Source organism: Candoia aspera, chromosome 6 (genome assembly GCF_035149785.1).
Source record: "Candoia aspera isolate rCanAsp1 chromosome 6, rCanAsp1.hap2, whole genome shotgun sequence".
In the NCBI taxonomy this organism is placed as follows: Eukaryota; Metazoa; Chordata; class Lepidosauria; order Squamata; family Boidae; genus Candoia; species Candoia aspera.
The window spans coordinates 43,071,423-43,090,112 of NC_086158.1; the positions used below are offsets into that span (position 1 = coordinate 43,071,423).

Genomic DNA, 18,690 nt, shown 5'->3' on the forward strand with positions numbered 1-18,690 from the left:
AAAGCATTCCAGAAGCCACGCTCCTTACCTTGGTATTGTATGGTGAGATGTTTCCAGTGAATATTGAATTAGAGGCAATAATTCCGTAAATGTTTTCAAACAGGAAATATTCCTGAGGAATAATCCCAATCAGTTTAGTAGTAAATAGGGAAAACGAAGCTGCTCTTCTACTTAAAAGAAATCATCTTCCACACAAATAAAAATACAGAAAATGATGTTATTGTCCCTGTGAGCTTGATTATTTTTTATAAAGAACTTTATTATTTTTCAGAATATAGTTAAAATACAAAATATGGAATATAGGAAAGCTAGAGTACAGAACTAAAGAAAAAAGAAAAACTATAAAAGTGCAAATCAGAGAGAGAACATAGAAACAGAAGGTGACTTCCAACCTTCAACAGATATGAATGCATTTACAAATATAATCTCTTACAATCAGTTGAACCTTAATAACATTATTTCTATCAAATCAAACCATTTAATCATTAAAACCTAAAATGAAAACTTCATTTTTTTCTGACACAAGCAAGTATTCTAAAAGTGGTTGCCAAGTAGAAAGAAATCCAGAAACAGTATTTTCTCCTATCAGCGCTGTTAACTTGGCCATTTGGGCCAGCTCCATCAATTTAATAATCCATTCTTCCACTGTAGGTATTTGTGGGTCTTTCCATCTCTGTGCGTATAAAAGTCTTACTGCTGTAATCATGTATAAAAGCAAAGTCCCATGTTGTCCTGTGAGCTTGATTATTGAGTAGTCTATTTATAGGCTGTTCAGTGCTTGAAATTTGAAGGGGGAAAGGTACTTCAGAGCATGCAGGGGATGTCTACATAGTACCTGTTGGCAACTCCTTAAATCCTCAGAAAAGATTTAAGAAAAGCTACTTTAGGGAGTGGTCAACAAGCTCTACATAAGTACTTCTGTGTACTCCAAATCTAAGGGCACCTCTCGCTTTCTTTCCGCTTCACCCTGTAAGTATGCTGTATGTCTTAATCTATATGATTGAGAGAAACTGCTCTGGAGGCTTTCACACCTGCAAACTATTTGCACCAGACATGTGGATTCAGTAATTTACACCGCATCCCATACAGTTCATTTTTTTTAATGAAATAGCTGGAATCTTTTGTGATCTATAGCACAGCACATGTTAAAGTGTAAAGCTTCATATAAGATAGAAGAAGCAATCAGGTCTTTTGAAAATTGGTACCTTCAAAGATAGTATTCTAGAATCAGTCAGAAGCTGGCTGAAAACCTAAGCTACTTTATAGGGATTTGAAGTAAAACAATTAAGCCTTGAGTATGAAGTTCATGACAGCATCCTTACTAAGACCTATTATTAATAATACTAATTTTATTTATTTATTTACTTACTTACTTACTTACTTACAGGACTTATATGTCTGCCTATCTCATATGATGACTCAAGGTGGCTCACAACAATTCATAAAAACCTTAGCTAAAAACAACAGTACCCTTCCCCCCAGGTGCCAGATCAATCATCCTTGCAGCCCAACCCCCATCCTAGCCCAATGCTTGGGGTAAGAGCCAGGACTTCACAGCCATCTGGAAGGCTAAGAGGGTAGGGATCCCTCTGATCTCTGCTGGGAGGCTGTTCCAAAGGGTTGGGGCAAAGGGTTCTGCAAGTGGCCCCAACCCTTTGGAATAGCCACCGAGAAGGCATACCTCTGAGGTCCCATCAGATGGCAACATGGACCACACACCCAAACACACATATACACATAACTTTTCCATTGTCTCAGGGAGAGTCACTTTACAATATTGTTAATAAAATATGAAAGCTTATTTTTGCTCCAAGAGTTATTCAGGGATATATATATATATATATATACACACACACACATACATACATACACACACACACACACACACATACATACACATACCTACATACACACACATACATACACACACACATACATACATACATATAGTATATGAATATATATATCAATGAATAATATATATCAAATGAATTTAGAATAGGCCCTTACATTGTGCAAAGGAAGGAAAGGTTTCTTTCTACTTTTCTTCGTCTTCTCTTGAATCATTTCCAGTCTTCTTCAGTCTCTATTACTTTTTCCTGAACAGCCTGAAGACATCAACTATGCTTCTCAAAAGCAAGTGTATCTGGACATTGGAGAGGAGATGTTGCAGCATGCTTTTGAAGGTTATAATGTCTGCATCTTTGCCTATGGCCAGACTGGGGCTGGCAAGTCATATACAATGATGGGTAAACAAGAGAAGGACCAACAAGGCATAATTCCACAGGTAATCATGACAGTGGGAGATAGCTCAAAGTAAGGAACAAGTGTAAGAATATAATGTTTGGGATGAGAAAAAATGTAGAAGTGTATGAAGCAGTTCTGTTGATGAGTGACAAGCAGGAAAAGGGTAGGAAATATAAAATTCCATGACATCTTCATAGAAGGGAGAGATGTGGCACGAATTGGATTAGACAACAGTAGTTGGAAAGGAAAGAAGGATTTATCCCTGATTATCCCAGAAGGAGTAGGAGTGGAGTGAATAGAATGGCTACTAGTTCTCAACTAAAAGTTCTGTGCTAGCAAGGAGATCTCTGAGTAGGTCACCGGCTGGAACTAGCCACTAGTAGCTGGTGAGATTGACACCTTGTATGCTTGTACAAAAGTGCAGCTTAGAAAGCAGCACGGATTTTTGAGTTCTGAGATGTGGTCACTGGGAATAGTTCCGACTGCAATATCACACATCTCCATTAAAAAGATTAATTCAAGATTTGGTTGGAATTTACATTTTTACCCAAATCGCTTTTTTCCAATTAATAAAGAGACTTTCCCCAAATATTATTTTGGGAAAAATATTTCTGTTTACAGACAATATTTGAAAATTAAAATGGTGTAAATGGTACTATTGTTACAGAATATATAACTCTTTTTGTCTCTCTCATACTATGCAGCTGTGTGAGGATCTCTTCTCTCGAATCAATGACACAACAAATGACAATATGTCCTACTCAGTGGAGGTACAGACTGATTCTTTCCAATGCTCAATATCACTTTTTATACATACTTTTTGGCAGCAAAAGAGACTTTATGATGAGGTGGCAGAAATATAAAGCTGAAGAAAAATGTGCTTGCCAAGAAAAGCTCTGTAATAGTGTGTTTCTGAATTCTGGGTCTCAGATTTTTTTTTACAGCAAGTGTGGACAAACTTTTTATAGTCAAGGATAATTATTAAATATTTTATTTGTTGTTGTTGTTGTTGGGCAAGGGTAATTGATACAGTGATCATTCAGTGATATTACCAGAGGGTGAGGTCAGAATTTTCAGTCCCTTTAATATTCTCCCCTCATTTTTGAAGGCATAAACTAAATAAGGCAATTAAGCATATTGGAAAGTGAACTCATTCACTCAAGCTTTTCTCACCTGAATATTGGGAGGAAATTGTACAGACACTATTTAGTGCTTTGGTGATTTATTCTGAGGCAGGGAGGAAAAGAAAGGACAAGATCCAGGAGATGGGATGGAGAAGAGCTCCTGCCTGCAACCTCTACAGAACTTCAGGACTGCAAATGGAAGGACAGTTTTTTGTGCAATCTGAGATACCCTCCAGCTGAGTCAGAAATAAATTAGGCTTAGCTGCAAAATACAGACAACGGCATCATGCCACATAGAACTAGAGCTACTCATGGAGCAGTGCAAAGAGCCTGTGTGGAAATGCTTTATTATACTGATTAGCTAGCCAATTAAGTATGGGCTGGATGGCATATTTATTAGATGGAACTGCAGCTGTCCAGAAAATCACATGGAGAAAGAAAGCTTAAGGAGCGGTAAATGCCCCAGTCAGCTTTCAGTGTTAATCTGCATCTCCACTGATCTGGCTGACTTGGTGATTCTTCAGAATTCCTGGATGCCCATCCTACTAGTCGATCTGGTTATCCTCTAGAGTTGAGTATATTCTTCTTGAAAACAAATAAGATCACATACTGTTTACAAAATATCTGTGTTCCCTGGCTGTGTTCACACAATGGACTTAACCAGATGGCTACTAATGCAGCTTATTGGAACTGGCAGCATACAGTTGTGCCAATCAGCTCAAGGGTTACCATTTTGAATAATAAAGAGTACAATGCAACAGCTCATGTTGGAGGAAAATTCTGAGAGTGCCTTGGACTGCAAGAAGATCAAACCAGTCCATCCTCCAGGAAATAAAGCCAGACTGCTCACTTGAGGGAATGATATTAAAGGCAAAACTGAAATACTTTGGCCACATAATGAGAAGACAGGACACCCTGGAGAAGATGCTGATGCTAGGGAGAGTGGAAGGCAAAAGGAAGAGGGGCCGACCAAGGGCAAGATGGATGGATGATATTCTAGAGGTGACGGACTCGTCCCTGGGGGAGCTGGGGGTGTTGACGACCGACAGGAAGCTCTGGCGTGGGCCGGTCCATGAAGTCACGAAGAGTCGGAAGCGACTAAACGAATAAACAACAACAGCAACAGCTCATGGGCTAGCAGGCAGGACTTGGGAAAATGAATGAGGATTCATTTCCTCAAGTCCTGCCTGCTAGCCCATGAGCTGTTGCATTGGGAGAGCACTGGAATAACTTCAGTGACCAATTCTCTACTGGCGGGAAGACAGCAGTGGGCATGGCTTTGTAAATGTACCCAATCAATATTTGGGAGATGTGATTTGTGGCTGAAAGACCTTTGCAATGGAGTAGTTTACATTATTTAGCTATTGAATGTCTCCATTTAATTTCCTCAGAGAACTGATTAAGCACTGCAGGGCCATCAGCCAAAAAATGACCAGGTTTTCAGATTTGCAAAATATGGGTTGACTTGGGAAAGTGCTTTGACAATTGGCTCAGGTTCTTAGGGTTCACAAATATTATGCAATGCCATGTTGTATTCATCTTTGCTGATGCCTGTGAATTTTTGTTTTGGGTTGAAGATGTGAATTGTATCATGTGCATATCAGTCAGTGCCCACAAAATATTTGGCCTCCTCCTGTACTTCTCTTGATGCCCAACTGTATTTTAAATGTACCATTCTCAGAATATGTGCAATTTGTCTTACAGGTAAGTTACATGGAAATATACTGTGAACGTGTACGTGACCTCCTCAATCCCAAGAATAAAGGAAACCTGAGGGTCAGAGAGCATCCACTGCTTGGACCCTATGTTGAAGATCTCTCAAAACTAGCTGTCACTTCATATAATGACATTCAGGATTTAATGGACTCTGGGAACAAAGCAAGGTAAAAAGAACTGCAAGGAGAATGTGCCCCATTCTGGTATTCCTATGAAAACATTCATAGTTATTATTTGTATTCAAGTCCTTCCCAGGAATTTCACTGTGATAAAGATATCAGGAAGTTGAGGTTCCCAAAGAGAATATTTTGATAGTCCTGAGATAGGGAGCTAACCCTAAACTAAATAATTCAAAACAAGAATGGGCATAGAGTATGGCCCATTATGAAGATGTTGCCAGATGGATTGAAGACCAAGTTGTTTTGTGAGTCTGAGAAATTTATTGCTTTGCCCTATTGGACATATACAGTACATTAAAGCTAGACAAGAAAGAATGGGAGAGTTGCAATGGGGTGGAGTCAAAAAGAAGATGAGAAGCCAAGGATTCCCAGCTCTAGAGATGTAAAGGAGGTTACACCTTTATACTGATCTTGTAAGGATCAAATTCTAACTCTCCTTTCTTCCAATTTTTCCTCCTATGTAAAATTACTGTATTTTTGTTTTTGCCTACTTATATACTTACTATGATTTATATGCTACTCAGTACAGTAAGGCTCTAAACTGCCAGTATCAGTTTTTCTCTACAATCTCCATTGTATCTTCTAGCTTGAGAAGCCCATCAGAACTTACGTATAGAATATTCTTTAGCTAACTAGGTGGAGAAATATTGAAGAAAGGAGGGGAAAAAATTCTTCTATTAAGAACTGGACATATTTGTGCTTCCTGCTAGTAGTATAGGTGGTAAAACAGGATGCATAGCTCTGGAGCATCTTATTATAGTCTTATAGAAGGGAAAAAACATTTTAACATTAACAGTTTTGAGCCAATGTGTCATGCATCTTGTTATTGGTCTTTCTTGTTTTCTGATTGGTGTTTTCCCTACCTGTTGGCCTCTAGACACAGAGGCGTACAGTTCAAATAAATTCTCAACAGCTTGGCGAACAGTTATGGGAGCTTTTAGTCCAATAGGTATAGAGGGCACTCAGTTGGAGAAAACTATTGTTGGGGATTAAGCTGTGCCAAATATTCAAAGTGCAAAGCTCCACTGCTCAAGGCTTCAAGGCATTCACATTCTCCTGAAGAGTTGGCATGGCTGCTTTGAGGGCTTTCCCGGGTTATCTGTGCATGTAAGAGTATGTGCAGACAACACTTTCTCTGAGACTGAGGGTGCTGCAGTGCAGCTATGCATGCACATGTACATGAAGATAAAGTGGTAATTTCCTTGAAGCAGCTGTGCCAAGTCTTCCAGGGGATGTGGCTGTCTGAATACTTTGAAGAGAGATGTGTTGCTTATGTGACTGCAGTTAGCAAAGCATCCCTTTGAATGCTTTCTAAACACACACACTCAGCCTGGTACCATCCAGATGATTTGGAATTACATTTCACAGCCAATGTGGCAGTTTGCCATGATAGTTATGAATTCTGAGAAGTGTAGTCCCAATACACCTGGAAGGTGCTAAACTGAGGAAAGGTGTTTTAAGCATCTGAATACTATAAATTTTTGCTTATTCTTGTCAGCCTTACTTTTCGGACAAGAAATATAAATAAATGCCCTGCAACTCTTCTTCAATAGGACAGTGGCAGCCACTAATATGAATGAAACCAGCAGTCGCTCACATGCTGTTTTCAACATTATCTTCACCCAGAAGAGACATGATGCAGAGACAGACATCACCACTGAGAAGGTGAGCTGAAAGATTACTATACACTGATGTTTGGCCAACAGCACTCGTTCAGGCAGTCTGATATTATCTCCCTTGTAATTACTATCCAGCCACAACAAAGCCTTTCAGCAAAGCTGTCAGGTGGACTAAATTGGTGATACAATGAAGAGAGTGGAAAAAAGCATCAGTGCACAGGAAATGAAGGGAAGATAGTTTTATGAGATTGCTTGGAAAAGGAATACATCTTTCTTTAATTTCTGTCACATATCTGTAGACCATCTTTTCTCTGCATTGGGAGAGGATAGGAGATTTTGAGGGAAAGTTTGGTGCAGAGAACCAACACTTTAAAATATAAAGAGGAAGGGCTTTGTAAGGCTTGATGTTGACACCAGTTATGTGATAACAGATTAATACTGGGAACCAAATCTAAAGGTAACCTTGAACCTCATTCTGGATGGGGTCGCACTGCCCCAGACAGATCCTGTGCACAATTTGGGCGTCCTTCTGAACTTGTGGCTCCTGCTTAAAGAGCAAGTGGCAGCTGTGGCCAGGAGGGCCTTTGTGTTGTGCTCCAGTTGCATCCATTCCTGGACTGGGAGGCCCTGATCACAGTCACTCATGCCTTAGTCACCTCATGATTGGATTACTGCAATGCGCTTTACATGGAGCTGTTCCTGAAGGGTATTCAAAAGCTTCAGCTGGTGCAAAATGCAGTGGTGTGGACAATTATGGGTACGAGCTGCATTGGCCACAAGTATGCTTCCGGGTACAATTCATGGCGCTGGTGGTTACTTTTAAAGCCTCCATGGCTTGGGGCTAGGCTACTTATGGGACTGTCTTTCCCCAGTGGTGTCATTCTGGCAGGGAAAGCATGCTCTGGGTCCCATTTGCAAGAGTGTCATCTAGTGGGACCCAGGAAGGGAGCCTTCTCTGCTATGACACCCACCCTCTGGAACATCATCCCCCAGAGATAAGACTTGTCCTGACCCTGCTGACCTTTCACAGAGCATTAAAAACCTGGCTTTGCCATCAAGCCTAGGACCCTGATAGTATGAGTGAGCCTGTTTCATGGTTATATTGAGTGTGGGATGTTATGAGTGTTCTTGGCTGCTATTTTATGTTATTTATGTTGTTTCCAATTTTGGTTGTTTTTATTAGCTTTCCAGAGTCATGTATATGAGATTGGCAGCCATATAAATTAAACAAACAAACAAAATAAACCTAAAGAAGAGCCTTGCCACAATAATTTATTTGTTTACTATTTGATTTGATTTATGTGGCTGCCCATCTTGCCTAGTGACTCCGGGTGGCTAATATCAGATTTAAGAAACCTAATGCAAAAGTAGTCATCAAAATACATTAATAAAACCTATAATGGCAGCCAAGGAAAACCCGATTGACCATAAAATAACAACTTCTCATGGGCAGATTGTGCCAGAGGTCTGTCTAATCCAGTTTCTGTTCTCTGCAGTGACCAGCAATTGGTATTAAATGACACACTGCCCCTGTATGTTTATTGTAGCTGTACAGTGATCATGATCTTTAGCCTTTAGACTGTGGTTTCATGAAATAATACAAATATTCTGAATACTCTCTCCTCTGTGACCCAGATGCAATTTTCTGGTACTGTCCAGATTCTTGGGAGTATCATGGTTGCTAAGAATATGGGCAGTTTTAATCCCAACTCAACACCTATTCTCTGCTATCGTTTGAGTCTACCCCCCTGTACAAGTATCCAGGCATTCTTGTTGCACTGCTGCTTTGTTATACATTATCCTGAGTTTTTCTTGATGGCAGTCAGTTTAGTAAGATCTGGGATCATCCCAGAAATGGCTGTTTTCTGAGTTGTGTGATTGCTAAAACATTAAGGTAATATTTTGGTTTTCCCAATGGTTAGGCTTTATTGGAGGTATGTATCCATCATGCCTAAGTGCTAGAGAATAATTGGAGAGGCAGATGCAGTGTTGGATATTAAGCAATATTTAATCTATTTGCTCATTTTAGGTCAGCAAAATCAGCTTGGTTGATCTTGCAGGAAGTGAACGGGCTGACTCCACAGGAGCGAAAGGCACCAGACTTAAGGTATGGAAAAAAGAACCTGGACTCAGCTAGATATATATGTAGGTGTCTTTGCTGAAGGAAGGATTAATTAGCACATTAATACTGTGGAATGAGATTATCCATTGGAAAGCTATGGGTTCATCCTGATACTACAAATCAAAATATATTGTGCAGCTCTTTCATCTTTTCTTTCTTAGTGTTGTTTGTTTGCCTTTCTGTGGTAAGGAGAATGAAAATGAGAGAAGCATTGGGAAAACAGGGGAAGGCTACACATGAAAAAAAAATTATCTAGGAACATCCTCTCTATTATAAAATTCTGTGGCTGAGGCAAGACTACTGCATGATAAAAGTCTTGTCAGAAGAGGGGCCAACACAATTTATGTTGTCTGTATTTGTTCATATTATTTTTTATTTGAGTCACCAGCTCCCAAAACTTGATTGGCTTGCCTCAGTCTTCCCCAACTTGGTTCCTTCTGATATGCTGAGAATCCAATTTTTAGAATTCCCAACCAGCAGTGTAGGCTAGAAATTCTGGGAGTTGCAATCCTAAAACATCTGAAGACTATGTGGTTTTAGAATAGTGGGCTATTCAGTGTCATCCTAGATTGGCACACAGACATGTATAGTAGCCATTTTAGGGTAAGAATGAGTGACAAAGCTATCCATCAGTAGCTTTGAATAAATAAAGAGATATTTGAATGTGTATTAGAATTCTAAATCCTGGTGGCTGTGCTGAGTTAATGCTTATAGCACCTTAAATAATGTGCAAAATTTTTATCAAAATTCAGTGCCCTACACTGATTGGGTATCCTTATTTTCACAGGAAGGAGCAAACATCAATAAATCATTAACCACCTTGGGAAAGGTGATCTCTGCTCTAGCTGAGATGGTAAGGCTTCTACTGAGATAAGCTGGGGGGACCATTTTCTTACAACTAAACTACAAATTTTTATTCTCCCAATTCATTCCTCAGATGCTTCAAAAAAACAATTGCTCAGCCATTTGGTCTCTGGGAAAAAAAGCCATATTATATTTAGTTTTCCTCCAGAATTCAGAAGTCACTGAGCTGCTAGTGGAAGAGAAACCGTACATACAGTTCATTTTTTCAAATTAACCTCTAGCTTCTTTTGTTGTGGAGTACAGAAGTCTGAGAGTTCAGATTAAAATATTCAAGGACTCCATCCTGAGAATTAAATTTAAAACAATCAATCAATAATCTATTTATCAGTGCCTTGACAGTGATACATTAATTTCTGTTTCTGCATACAGAGAAACATACCACTGTATGAATTCACATCTGTATTTGAAGACTGCTCAATCACAGGTTTACTGCTTTAGGGAGAATTAAGACATTTCAAAGTAGCATGTAAATAAGGAAGAGTAAATGAATTACAAACATCTACTTACATTACTGATGTAGTATTATGACTATTCGTGCACTTCCATATGTGTGAAGATGCTCTGCATTATTAAATGGATAAGCAACTGTAGGTTTTGCCTCTGCCATCAACCCTGTTTCCTTGGCTTTGTTCCCTAGTTTCACTACGTTAAGTAAAGGTCTAAAGGAGGAGCCTGGTGGATTTGTGGAGATCCCTTCAGTTGGTCAGCAATTCAGCCTCCACATGTCCAGCTAATTATTTCCTTAAACATCAGTACCCCAAAATCAAGATGGGCAGCAAACCCTGTTCCTTTTAATTAAATGGAGCCCCTTCATGCAAGTAACACAAGAAAGTTGCTGATGAGAAGAACACCCAATATTATTCTGTGACGAAGATCCAGCATATCTTCTGTCTCTCTGAATCATCTTTGTATTTTGTCTATTCTGCAGTGAGCAGGGAAGATTTTAGTCATCACAGCAATTTCAGATAATAGGATATTTTGAAAATCAGTGGCTAAGTGAGGATAGGAGCTCTGGTCTCCTGGTCCAATCATGTGCGCTTTTGGTCTACTACTCTAAAATAGTATAATGAACACTGTTTTTGAATTATGGCTAAATGTTCTTCATTGGGAGAGATATATAATGGATTGTGATAAGATCCCAGTTTAGTTTTCAGACCCAATATTTTTATTAAAATCTGCTTTGGTAATATAAAATCATGGAATTTTAATTGGTATCTGCTTTATTTTCAGGATTCAGGACCAAATAAGGTAAATATCTGTGCTGGAGAAGCAATGATAGGCCTGAGTGGATCTCCTTTGTCTGGAGATGTCCATGTCCAAATGTTTCAATGAATTGCTATGATTTTTTAAAAGTTTATATATCACAGTGGAGGACTCCTTATAGGACCACATCGCCTTGCAGGTAGCTTCCCAATTGTTTTCAAAGACAGTCCCATGTAGAGCGTATTACAATAATTTGGACAACTGTTATGGATACGAGCCTCTGTTGCCAGAGCATCCTGGTCCAAATAGAATTATAACCACCCACAGAATCAGAGTGCTTCTGGAACATCTCAAAATCAGAGTGCTTCAGGACAAACTGTATCCCTGTCTTGCAAGGATTAAATCTAAGCTTGTTTCTACCCATCCAGACATTGGGTTAGGACTTCTACAGCAACTCCAGCTCTCCCTGAAATACTGATGTAAAGCATTTTAATTGCAAGACTTTGGGTTGTGCAATTTCAATCCCTGGAGACATTGCCTGCAAAGGTTCCAAGTGGTCAGAGTCCAAGTAGGGAAAGCAAAAGCATAGTCAGGTCATCATCCAGAAATTCAAGGGTCCAAATATAGGTTGTCAGCCAGTCCAGGTTCTGAGGGGCAGAGTTTCCGCAAGCGGTGGGTACAGAAGACAAATGCAGACAGTTCCGGTGAGTGGAGTAGTTGTTGAAAATGGAGAGTTGCTGGTGGCAATAGTTCTTAAATAGTACCTGCTGTGGGTGGAGACAATCAAGGTGGGATAGTCTTTGCCATTGCCTCATTTCTTCATAGCAACATCTGGAATATAGTGCAACATTCATAGCATCATCTGGAATATAGTGCAACATTCATCTGTTCTGTTACATTCCTTCCTAATATCAAAAATGTTTTTCAACAACCTCAACAGCAATTTTCCTGATAGAGTAGTGGTCAGTGTTATGAAAAATATAATTGGAAAAAGATTTTTAAAAATCTTTCACATTTGGCTTCCACATCTGTCTAATTCTCCTTGAGATTTTGAAACATGGGATCAGCCATCTGGCATTTTAAGCAGTGCTCCTGTTTTTTATTTTAAATTCTACTGCATGATCACTGGACACCCCCCTAAAGTGGCCTTCCCCAGCCTGTTGCCCTCCAGATGTTTTAGATTACAGTGTTGACATCATGGGATAATAGGGTTTATAAGCAGATATATTTGGAAGACACCATGTCGGGGAAGGCAACTCTAAGCAAAGCTCAGTTTGGAGGATTTAATAACAAAACTTGGGGAGAGAGTAACAAACTTCTGATTATGGAAAAGGAAGGAATGGAACAGTTGCTCAGAAGCTAGACAGCTTGCGATCTGGCTGGATCAATCAGTGAAAGGAAGAAAGAACAATATTACCAGTAATATTAGAATTAGTAGTAGCGCACAGATAGAAATAATTACAAGATAAATTTTGAGGGGTTTACTTTGGTTTCTTGTGTGACTTTTCATAGTAGATCATGGGAAAAATGTGCAAGTTTTGCCAATCAGAAAACTCAGTATTATTCATTTCTGTGCTGACTGGTGGCTATGTGATAACAATTCTAGACTGGCTAATTTTAATTTGAAGGTCAAATTTGCTATTTTAAGAACGAAGCATAGTCATAGGCACAATATGAACTAGCTTATCAGAATCATGCTGAATAGAATGCAAGCTTTCCTGAACTCTGAAAACCTTAAGTGTTTCATGATTGTTACAAGTTTATGTTCACTTAGTATGTACATCCTTTCCCTAGAAAATGACAAAAGAAGCTTTTTTTGTTACATGCATAGCTGGGTTTAGAGAAGGAAATTAATCCTATCTTTAAAAGGTAACTGATGGTTGCTTTTTCTTTCTTTGTATTAGGAAGACTCATACTTACATTAGAAGTATCAGTTTCACTGTTGCATTCTCTCTTTCTTGTAGAATAAGAAGAAAAAAAAGACAGACTTTATTCCATATCGAGACTCAGTACTTACTTGGCTCCTCCGAGAAAATCTAGGTACTTTTTTCTCAACATGTCACCCAACTTCCATCTTATTTCTCAACCAGTGTCTAAATAATGAATCCCCAAGTCTTCTGCTTTTGTGAAACTCCCTTTTATGGTTTTCTTTAATGAACTCCTATTTCCACCAGTGAGGAAGGGAGTTGGGTTGTCTGAAATCTAATAGCAACAACATTTTCAACCCCTTAGAGTACTTGCCAATATCCTGCACACAAAGATGGGATGAATGATGAGACTCTTCTTAATCCGGGAGGACTGGTCGAATGAACAGACAATAGATAGGAAAAGATAGATGAGCACAGCTCAAAAAGTGGATGGTATTTACTTTTAGCTTTGTATCAGTCAGTGTGTTTGTGTGTTCTCTGGATAGGTGGTAACTCCAGGACTGCTATGGTTGCTGCTCTCAGCCCTGCTGATATCAACTATGATGAGACCCTCAGCACCTTAAGGTAGAAGCTTGTGTAAAGACTTCTCATTCTTTGAATAATGAACTAGACTAAGCTTTGTGAAATAGGATTGGATTAATTGCATCATCCTTGTTTTTTGCTGAAATGTTCTTGGAGGGAAAATGTTCTTGGAGACAGAATATATTGGATCATTTCTGTACCAGAACTATTAGGATAGAAAAACTAACCATTGAGTATGTGAACCATTGTAACAGGAATAATTTGAGAACATATATATATTCTATACATAGGACCCTGAATGATTTCATTGTACTATCTTTTGCTTGGCAGTGCATAAGGGATAAAAGCTGTGTCATAGTGAGGAATTTCTCTCTCAAGTTGGATTGAGGGGCTTTTCAGAAGGTCCTGATCCAGCTGAAGGCCGAGGAACAAGAGAGACTCAGTATGTTTTCCTAACCAATGCCTGGAGAATCTTTCTTCTATGAAGTTTTGTATTTGCAGGCTTAGAAACACAAATATCGGCAGCTTGAAAAGCTAGTGTTAGAATCCTCAGTGTTCTCTGATCCTGAATTTGACTGGGGGAGTGGAACAAGTAAGTGAGAGAAAGAAAGAGGCTCTAGCCATAGGCCAGCTTTGACTGAGATGTACAGGATGTGACTTACTTACTTGATTGACCGAGAATATTTCCTGAATTTCAGGAGAAATAGCTTAGTTTTCCATGCCTGTGTAAAAGCTAATCTTAAAATTATTTCATACATTTCACATTCTATATGGCGTTTTCAGCAGACCTTACTTCATTTAGAAAATATCTTTTTCCCACAGATATGCAGACCGTGCTAAGCAAATCAGGTGCAACGCTGTCATTAATGAGGATCCCAACAACAAGCTGATCAGAGAACTTAAAGATGAAGTGGCTCGCCTGAGAGACCTGCTGTATGCCCAAGGCCTGGGAGATATCATAGATAGTATGTTGAGTATCAATGCTTTGGATTGGTCTAAGGCTTACCTGTGTGTCTACATCTTGTTCTTCTCAGTTCAATTCCACTAGTTGCAGATCCAACCTCCACATGGTTCCTGTTTAGTTCATAGTCTCATAGCCCACTAGCCCACCATGAAGTGACAATAAAAATTTCACATGTTATAGCCACCGTGTTAAGGTTCATAAAGCTAACCTTCCCCAATTCTAATGGGCATGCTGATTGAGAATTCTAGCAGTTGGTTATCCCAACATATTTTGAAAGCTTTGCCAAGTGTTCAGTGGTCTACAACCACAGGCTCTTTTTAATCATAATCTTTGTTATCCCACTACACTTCCAGTTTTGAACAGTTATGATTATCCATCCATAGTAATATAAAGTTGATTAAAATACTTAGCAGTAGGTCATAGGAATTATTTAAATCTCCCAACACCCTAATCAGAGAATTGTTTCTCCTTTTACAGCCTAGTGTGTACTTCCTTAGCTGTGAATAAGGAAGGAATTCATGGCCTTTCCAGTCAATTCCTTATTGGGGCAATAAGCATCTTGAGAATCTTGTTGCTCTGTTATACCAAGAGATCCAAATTTTGTTGTGGGATTGATTTATTTTTGCCTATCACTCTTAAGCAGCACCTTTTTGTTGCTAGGAAGATGTGATCACCACAACTAGATCAACTATCATGTCAAGTGGTTAAATGAATGGCATGAATCTTTACTGGATAATGGCCATGTTATTGCTAGAAATTAGTGTCATCGTTCCCTCCCCTTCTCAAAAATTTGTCATCCCTTTTCCCAGTTATTTTATCCACACTTTTTTTCTTGCACGTTATGTGATAACTTTTTAAAGTGTAGGATCACACATCTCCCCATTTAAAATAAAATAGGGGAAAGGCTGTCCCTTTGTAAGGAGGCTGCACTACATAAAGAAAGAACAAGTTAGTTCTATAAAAGTCTTAAGAATAAACTTCAAGGTTTCTGGATTTGTGGAAAGGCCCCCAGGTGCTGTTTTTTTATTCCTATAAGATGAACCTACTCTTGTTTTCTTTGTCTTCCCACTCCCTTCTCCTATCTCTCTTAGCTAATCCTGTTCCAGGAGGACCTAAATGTGTGTATTCCCCATGGCTGGTATTTTGTGTGCTTCACTGCTTTTGACAAACTCAGTCAAAGCAAAGGACAGATGTGCAGCATGAGAAATGGATTCAATAGCAAATGTTGGGAAAATCTTTTCCTTTTAGGCAGGTGTTGAGATGGTTATATATACCTTCTCCAGAGTACAGATGGGGGCTTTTACAGGAATCCAATCATATTGCTAAATACGAACAATCTATGGAATCCACTAATATCAACTGCAAAGAGCTGTGGCAAGATACTGGTTTGTTGAATTTTAGCATTCATATTAGAACCTTCTTCCACAAAAATGGAATTTCTCTCCCTCAAACTGTCCAAGGATGCCCATGTGTCTTTCCTGAGCATACTTTAGAGAGATTTTTTCTGGAACTTTTGCATCCATAGAAAAAATCAACTAAATTTCCAAATGTATTCCAGGCCCTGTTGCCTTTGGATGGAGGCGCTGCAGCTTTCCACTTTAGTTGGGCTCTGTTTTTCATTATCTGGTGACCCTGCAAACTCTACTACATCTCCCTTGACTCCAGAAACTTCTACATTGAGTTTGCTCTTGAGATTCCTTTCTCTGTGCTGTAACTGTGCTTCCTGCTGCTTCTGCTGCTGCTGCTGCTTCTGCTGGGACTAGATCAAATGAATTTGTTCTGCTAGGGGAAAGGAAACACCCTGCCTCAAAGCACTAAAATATCTGCTTTAGCCACTGTTGGCCTAAGTATTACCAGTGATCCTGTTTGGCCCTTCTGTCGGTTGTATCTACCAGGAATGCTGCGGGAGTAGTTCAGCTGCTGACTGCGTTTGACAAAGCAATCTGGCTTTTGCTGGCATGTTAGAAGGCCTGGAGCCTCTGCCTCTATTTTGGGCAGTTCAGCCTACGCTCTGATTAAATTGGCAAGCAGAACTTTCCAGTTGCCCCACATTTATGTATTTAAAAGCCATCCAGGCCTATCTTCCCCGTGGAATCATGTAGGTTCTGCCCCCTCCCATTCTAATTTGCTGAGCATTGTTGAAGATACCAAATATAACATCAAATATAAGTTAGATATATGATGTATTGAACTGAAATTATAAACTACATATGACTGCATGTGCTTAACACTTGTCTGAGTCTCTCTTATTTTAACCCATTAGTCCTGGTCAGAGATCTACAGTTTTCCCATCTCCATCCCCAATAGATTGATATCTACTTTATTCTTTACTGAGGGGTTGAAATCTTGCCCCTCCATGTGCCAAGATGGTTTGGTATTGCAAGATCAAGGTTGAACAAAAAGGGTTGTCAGAAAAGTCTAAGACAGTCTCTATAGCTATCGTCTATCGTCTATCAATCTACCTACCTACCTACCTACCTCTATCTCTATCATCTGCCTATTTATCTACTTATACACACACACACACATGCTCAACATGTGACAGCTAAGTTGACCTTAGCTGATCTGAAAAGCTATGCAGGGTTTAGTGAGGATTGGGATGCAGGACTACCTGGGAATTACAGGCTTTGGGCTAGACTGGGAAGTCAAAACAATTTCTGGGAAAAAATATAACAGCAGCCCACTTCCTTATCACCCATGTCACTAGGAGTTGCTTAACCTGAGGGGAACTTTATTTTTTACTGATAAAATGAGATTTCTGTCTTGTAAAACTCTCAAGGTTTTCTTCATGTATCCCAAATATGCGATGCCCATTCTGACACTATAAGAAGGGTGCATATCTCTGTTTATTTTATTTTATTTATCAAATTTTATCACTGCCCATCTCCCTCCCAAGGAGGGACTCTGGGCGGTTTACAATAAAATACAATGTTTCCCTCATCTATCCATTTTAGGAAATGCAAAGAAGGAAACAGAATATCAAAAATCTGACATTTATAATTTTGAGCATCATCTTACAGTTTCTTAAGACTACAAATGCATCCATGTTAAACTGGTTTGCACAAATCAAAGGATCCTTCTAAACAAGTAGCTCACTGTACTACCAGACAACAAAATATTGTGCATCAATTTTAAAATCCTTAAGAGATGTAAAGATCATAAAAAACAAGGTTAGGGAAATAGTGGGAAAACAACATTATTTGGACTCTGTATCAAGTTCCATGTTTGAGATAAACAACTGCCTAATAAAAACATTTTTGGAACCACTCAAAGAAGGAATATTCTATTAGATATTAATTTAATTATTCTATTATTATTCTATTTAATACATTCATTTTTTCTCTGAGAATGTTCACCAAAACAGTTGTTTTTGTTTTTTGTTTTTTGTAATTTTTATTTATAAACTACTTCAAGATTACTTTTAATGAGAAGTGGTATGGAAATGTTTTAAATAACTGAATGTTAATTGGATACTGAAATGATATTGTTAATATCAGTTAAAACAGCAGTGGGAAGGACATTCTAGAGATAAGCATCACTACAGAGGAGACACTCTGTTTTGTTCCTATAGGAGAATATGTCTCCTCTGACAATCTTAACATCTTTTCTTAATACCACTGTATTAGATGGGCACTTCTACCTATTTCAGCATCTTCACCAACAATTAGATGGGCACTTCTACATAAGTCAGCATCTTCTTTCACAAGAAATTTCTGAATTAGTCCAATTCAAGATCGCTTCCTAGCATCTTTATGCAAATGGACCATAGAGGTAGCCATGAAAGTGAGATATCATTATCATATTCTCAAATAGAGTTTATTCTTATTTGCCCATTTTTCCTTTTTTTTTTTTTTGAATTTTGAAGTTCACCTTTCAGTACAATGCCTTAAAAATTTAAAAACATTTTCCACTTCTAAAAAATGGCACTGGAATGAATTATTATAAATAAATAATTCATGTGGTATGGAATCTTCATACCTCATGCATGGCCTTAGTGGACATGGTCACCAATGTCTCCCTGCCTAGACTGCTATAGACAAGATGGCTTTGGAATGATAGCTAAGGGTTTCTTTTTTTAAAAAAAATAATGCTGCCTGTTTTCCCAAAGCACAGGAATGAGCAAAGTCTGTGGTACCAGTGTTTAAGAGAGGTTGCACAGGGCGTAGTGTGAATGCTCCAGCTAATGTGAAGATCCTGCCCTG

At 38.8% G+C, this 18,690-nt stretch overlaps 1 protein-coding gene across 1 annotated transcript in view; it reads left to right on the plus strand.

Annotated features, from left to right (window-relative positions):
• The window catches only part of KIF1A (kinesin family member 1A), a 115,264-nt gene that overhangs the window by 38,433 nt on the left and 58,141 nt on the right, over window positions 1-18,690 (plus strand). The window contains exons 4-14 of the mRNA XM_063306893.1: window positions 2,108-2,287; window positions 2,952-3,017; window positions 5,076-5,254; window positions 6,820-6,931; window positions 8,915-8,992; window positions 9,795-9,860; window positions 11,102-11,119; window positions 13,039-13,114; window positions 13,488-13,566; window positions 14,347-14,489; window positions 15,580-15,606. Of these exons, the coding sequence (XP_063162963.1) occupies window positions 2,108-2,287; window positions 2,952-3,017; window positions 5,076-5,254; window positions 6,820-6,931; window positions 8,915-8,992; window positions 9,795-9,860; window positions 11,102-11,119; window positions 13,039-13,114; window positions 13,488-13,566; window positions 14,347-14,489; window positions 15,580-15,606 (1,024 nt within the window). The remainder of the gene's footprint in view (window positions 1-2,107; window positions 2,288-2,951; window positions 3,018-5,075; window positions 5,255-6,819; window positions 6,932-8,914; window positions 8,993-9,794; window positions 9,861-11,101; window positions 11,120-13,038; window positions 13,115-13,487; window positions 13,567-14,346; window positions 14,490-15,579; window positions 15,607-18,690) is intronic.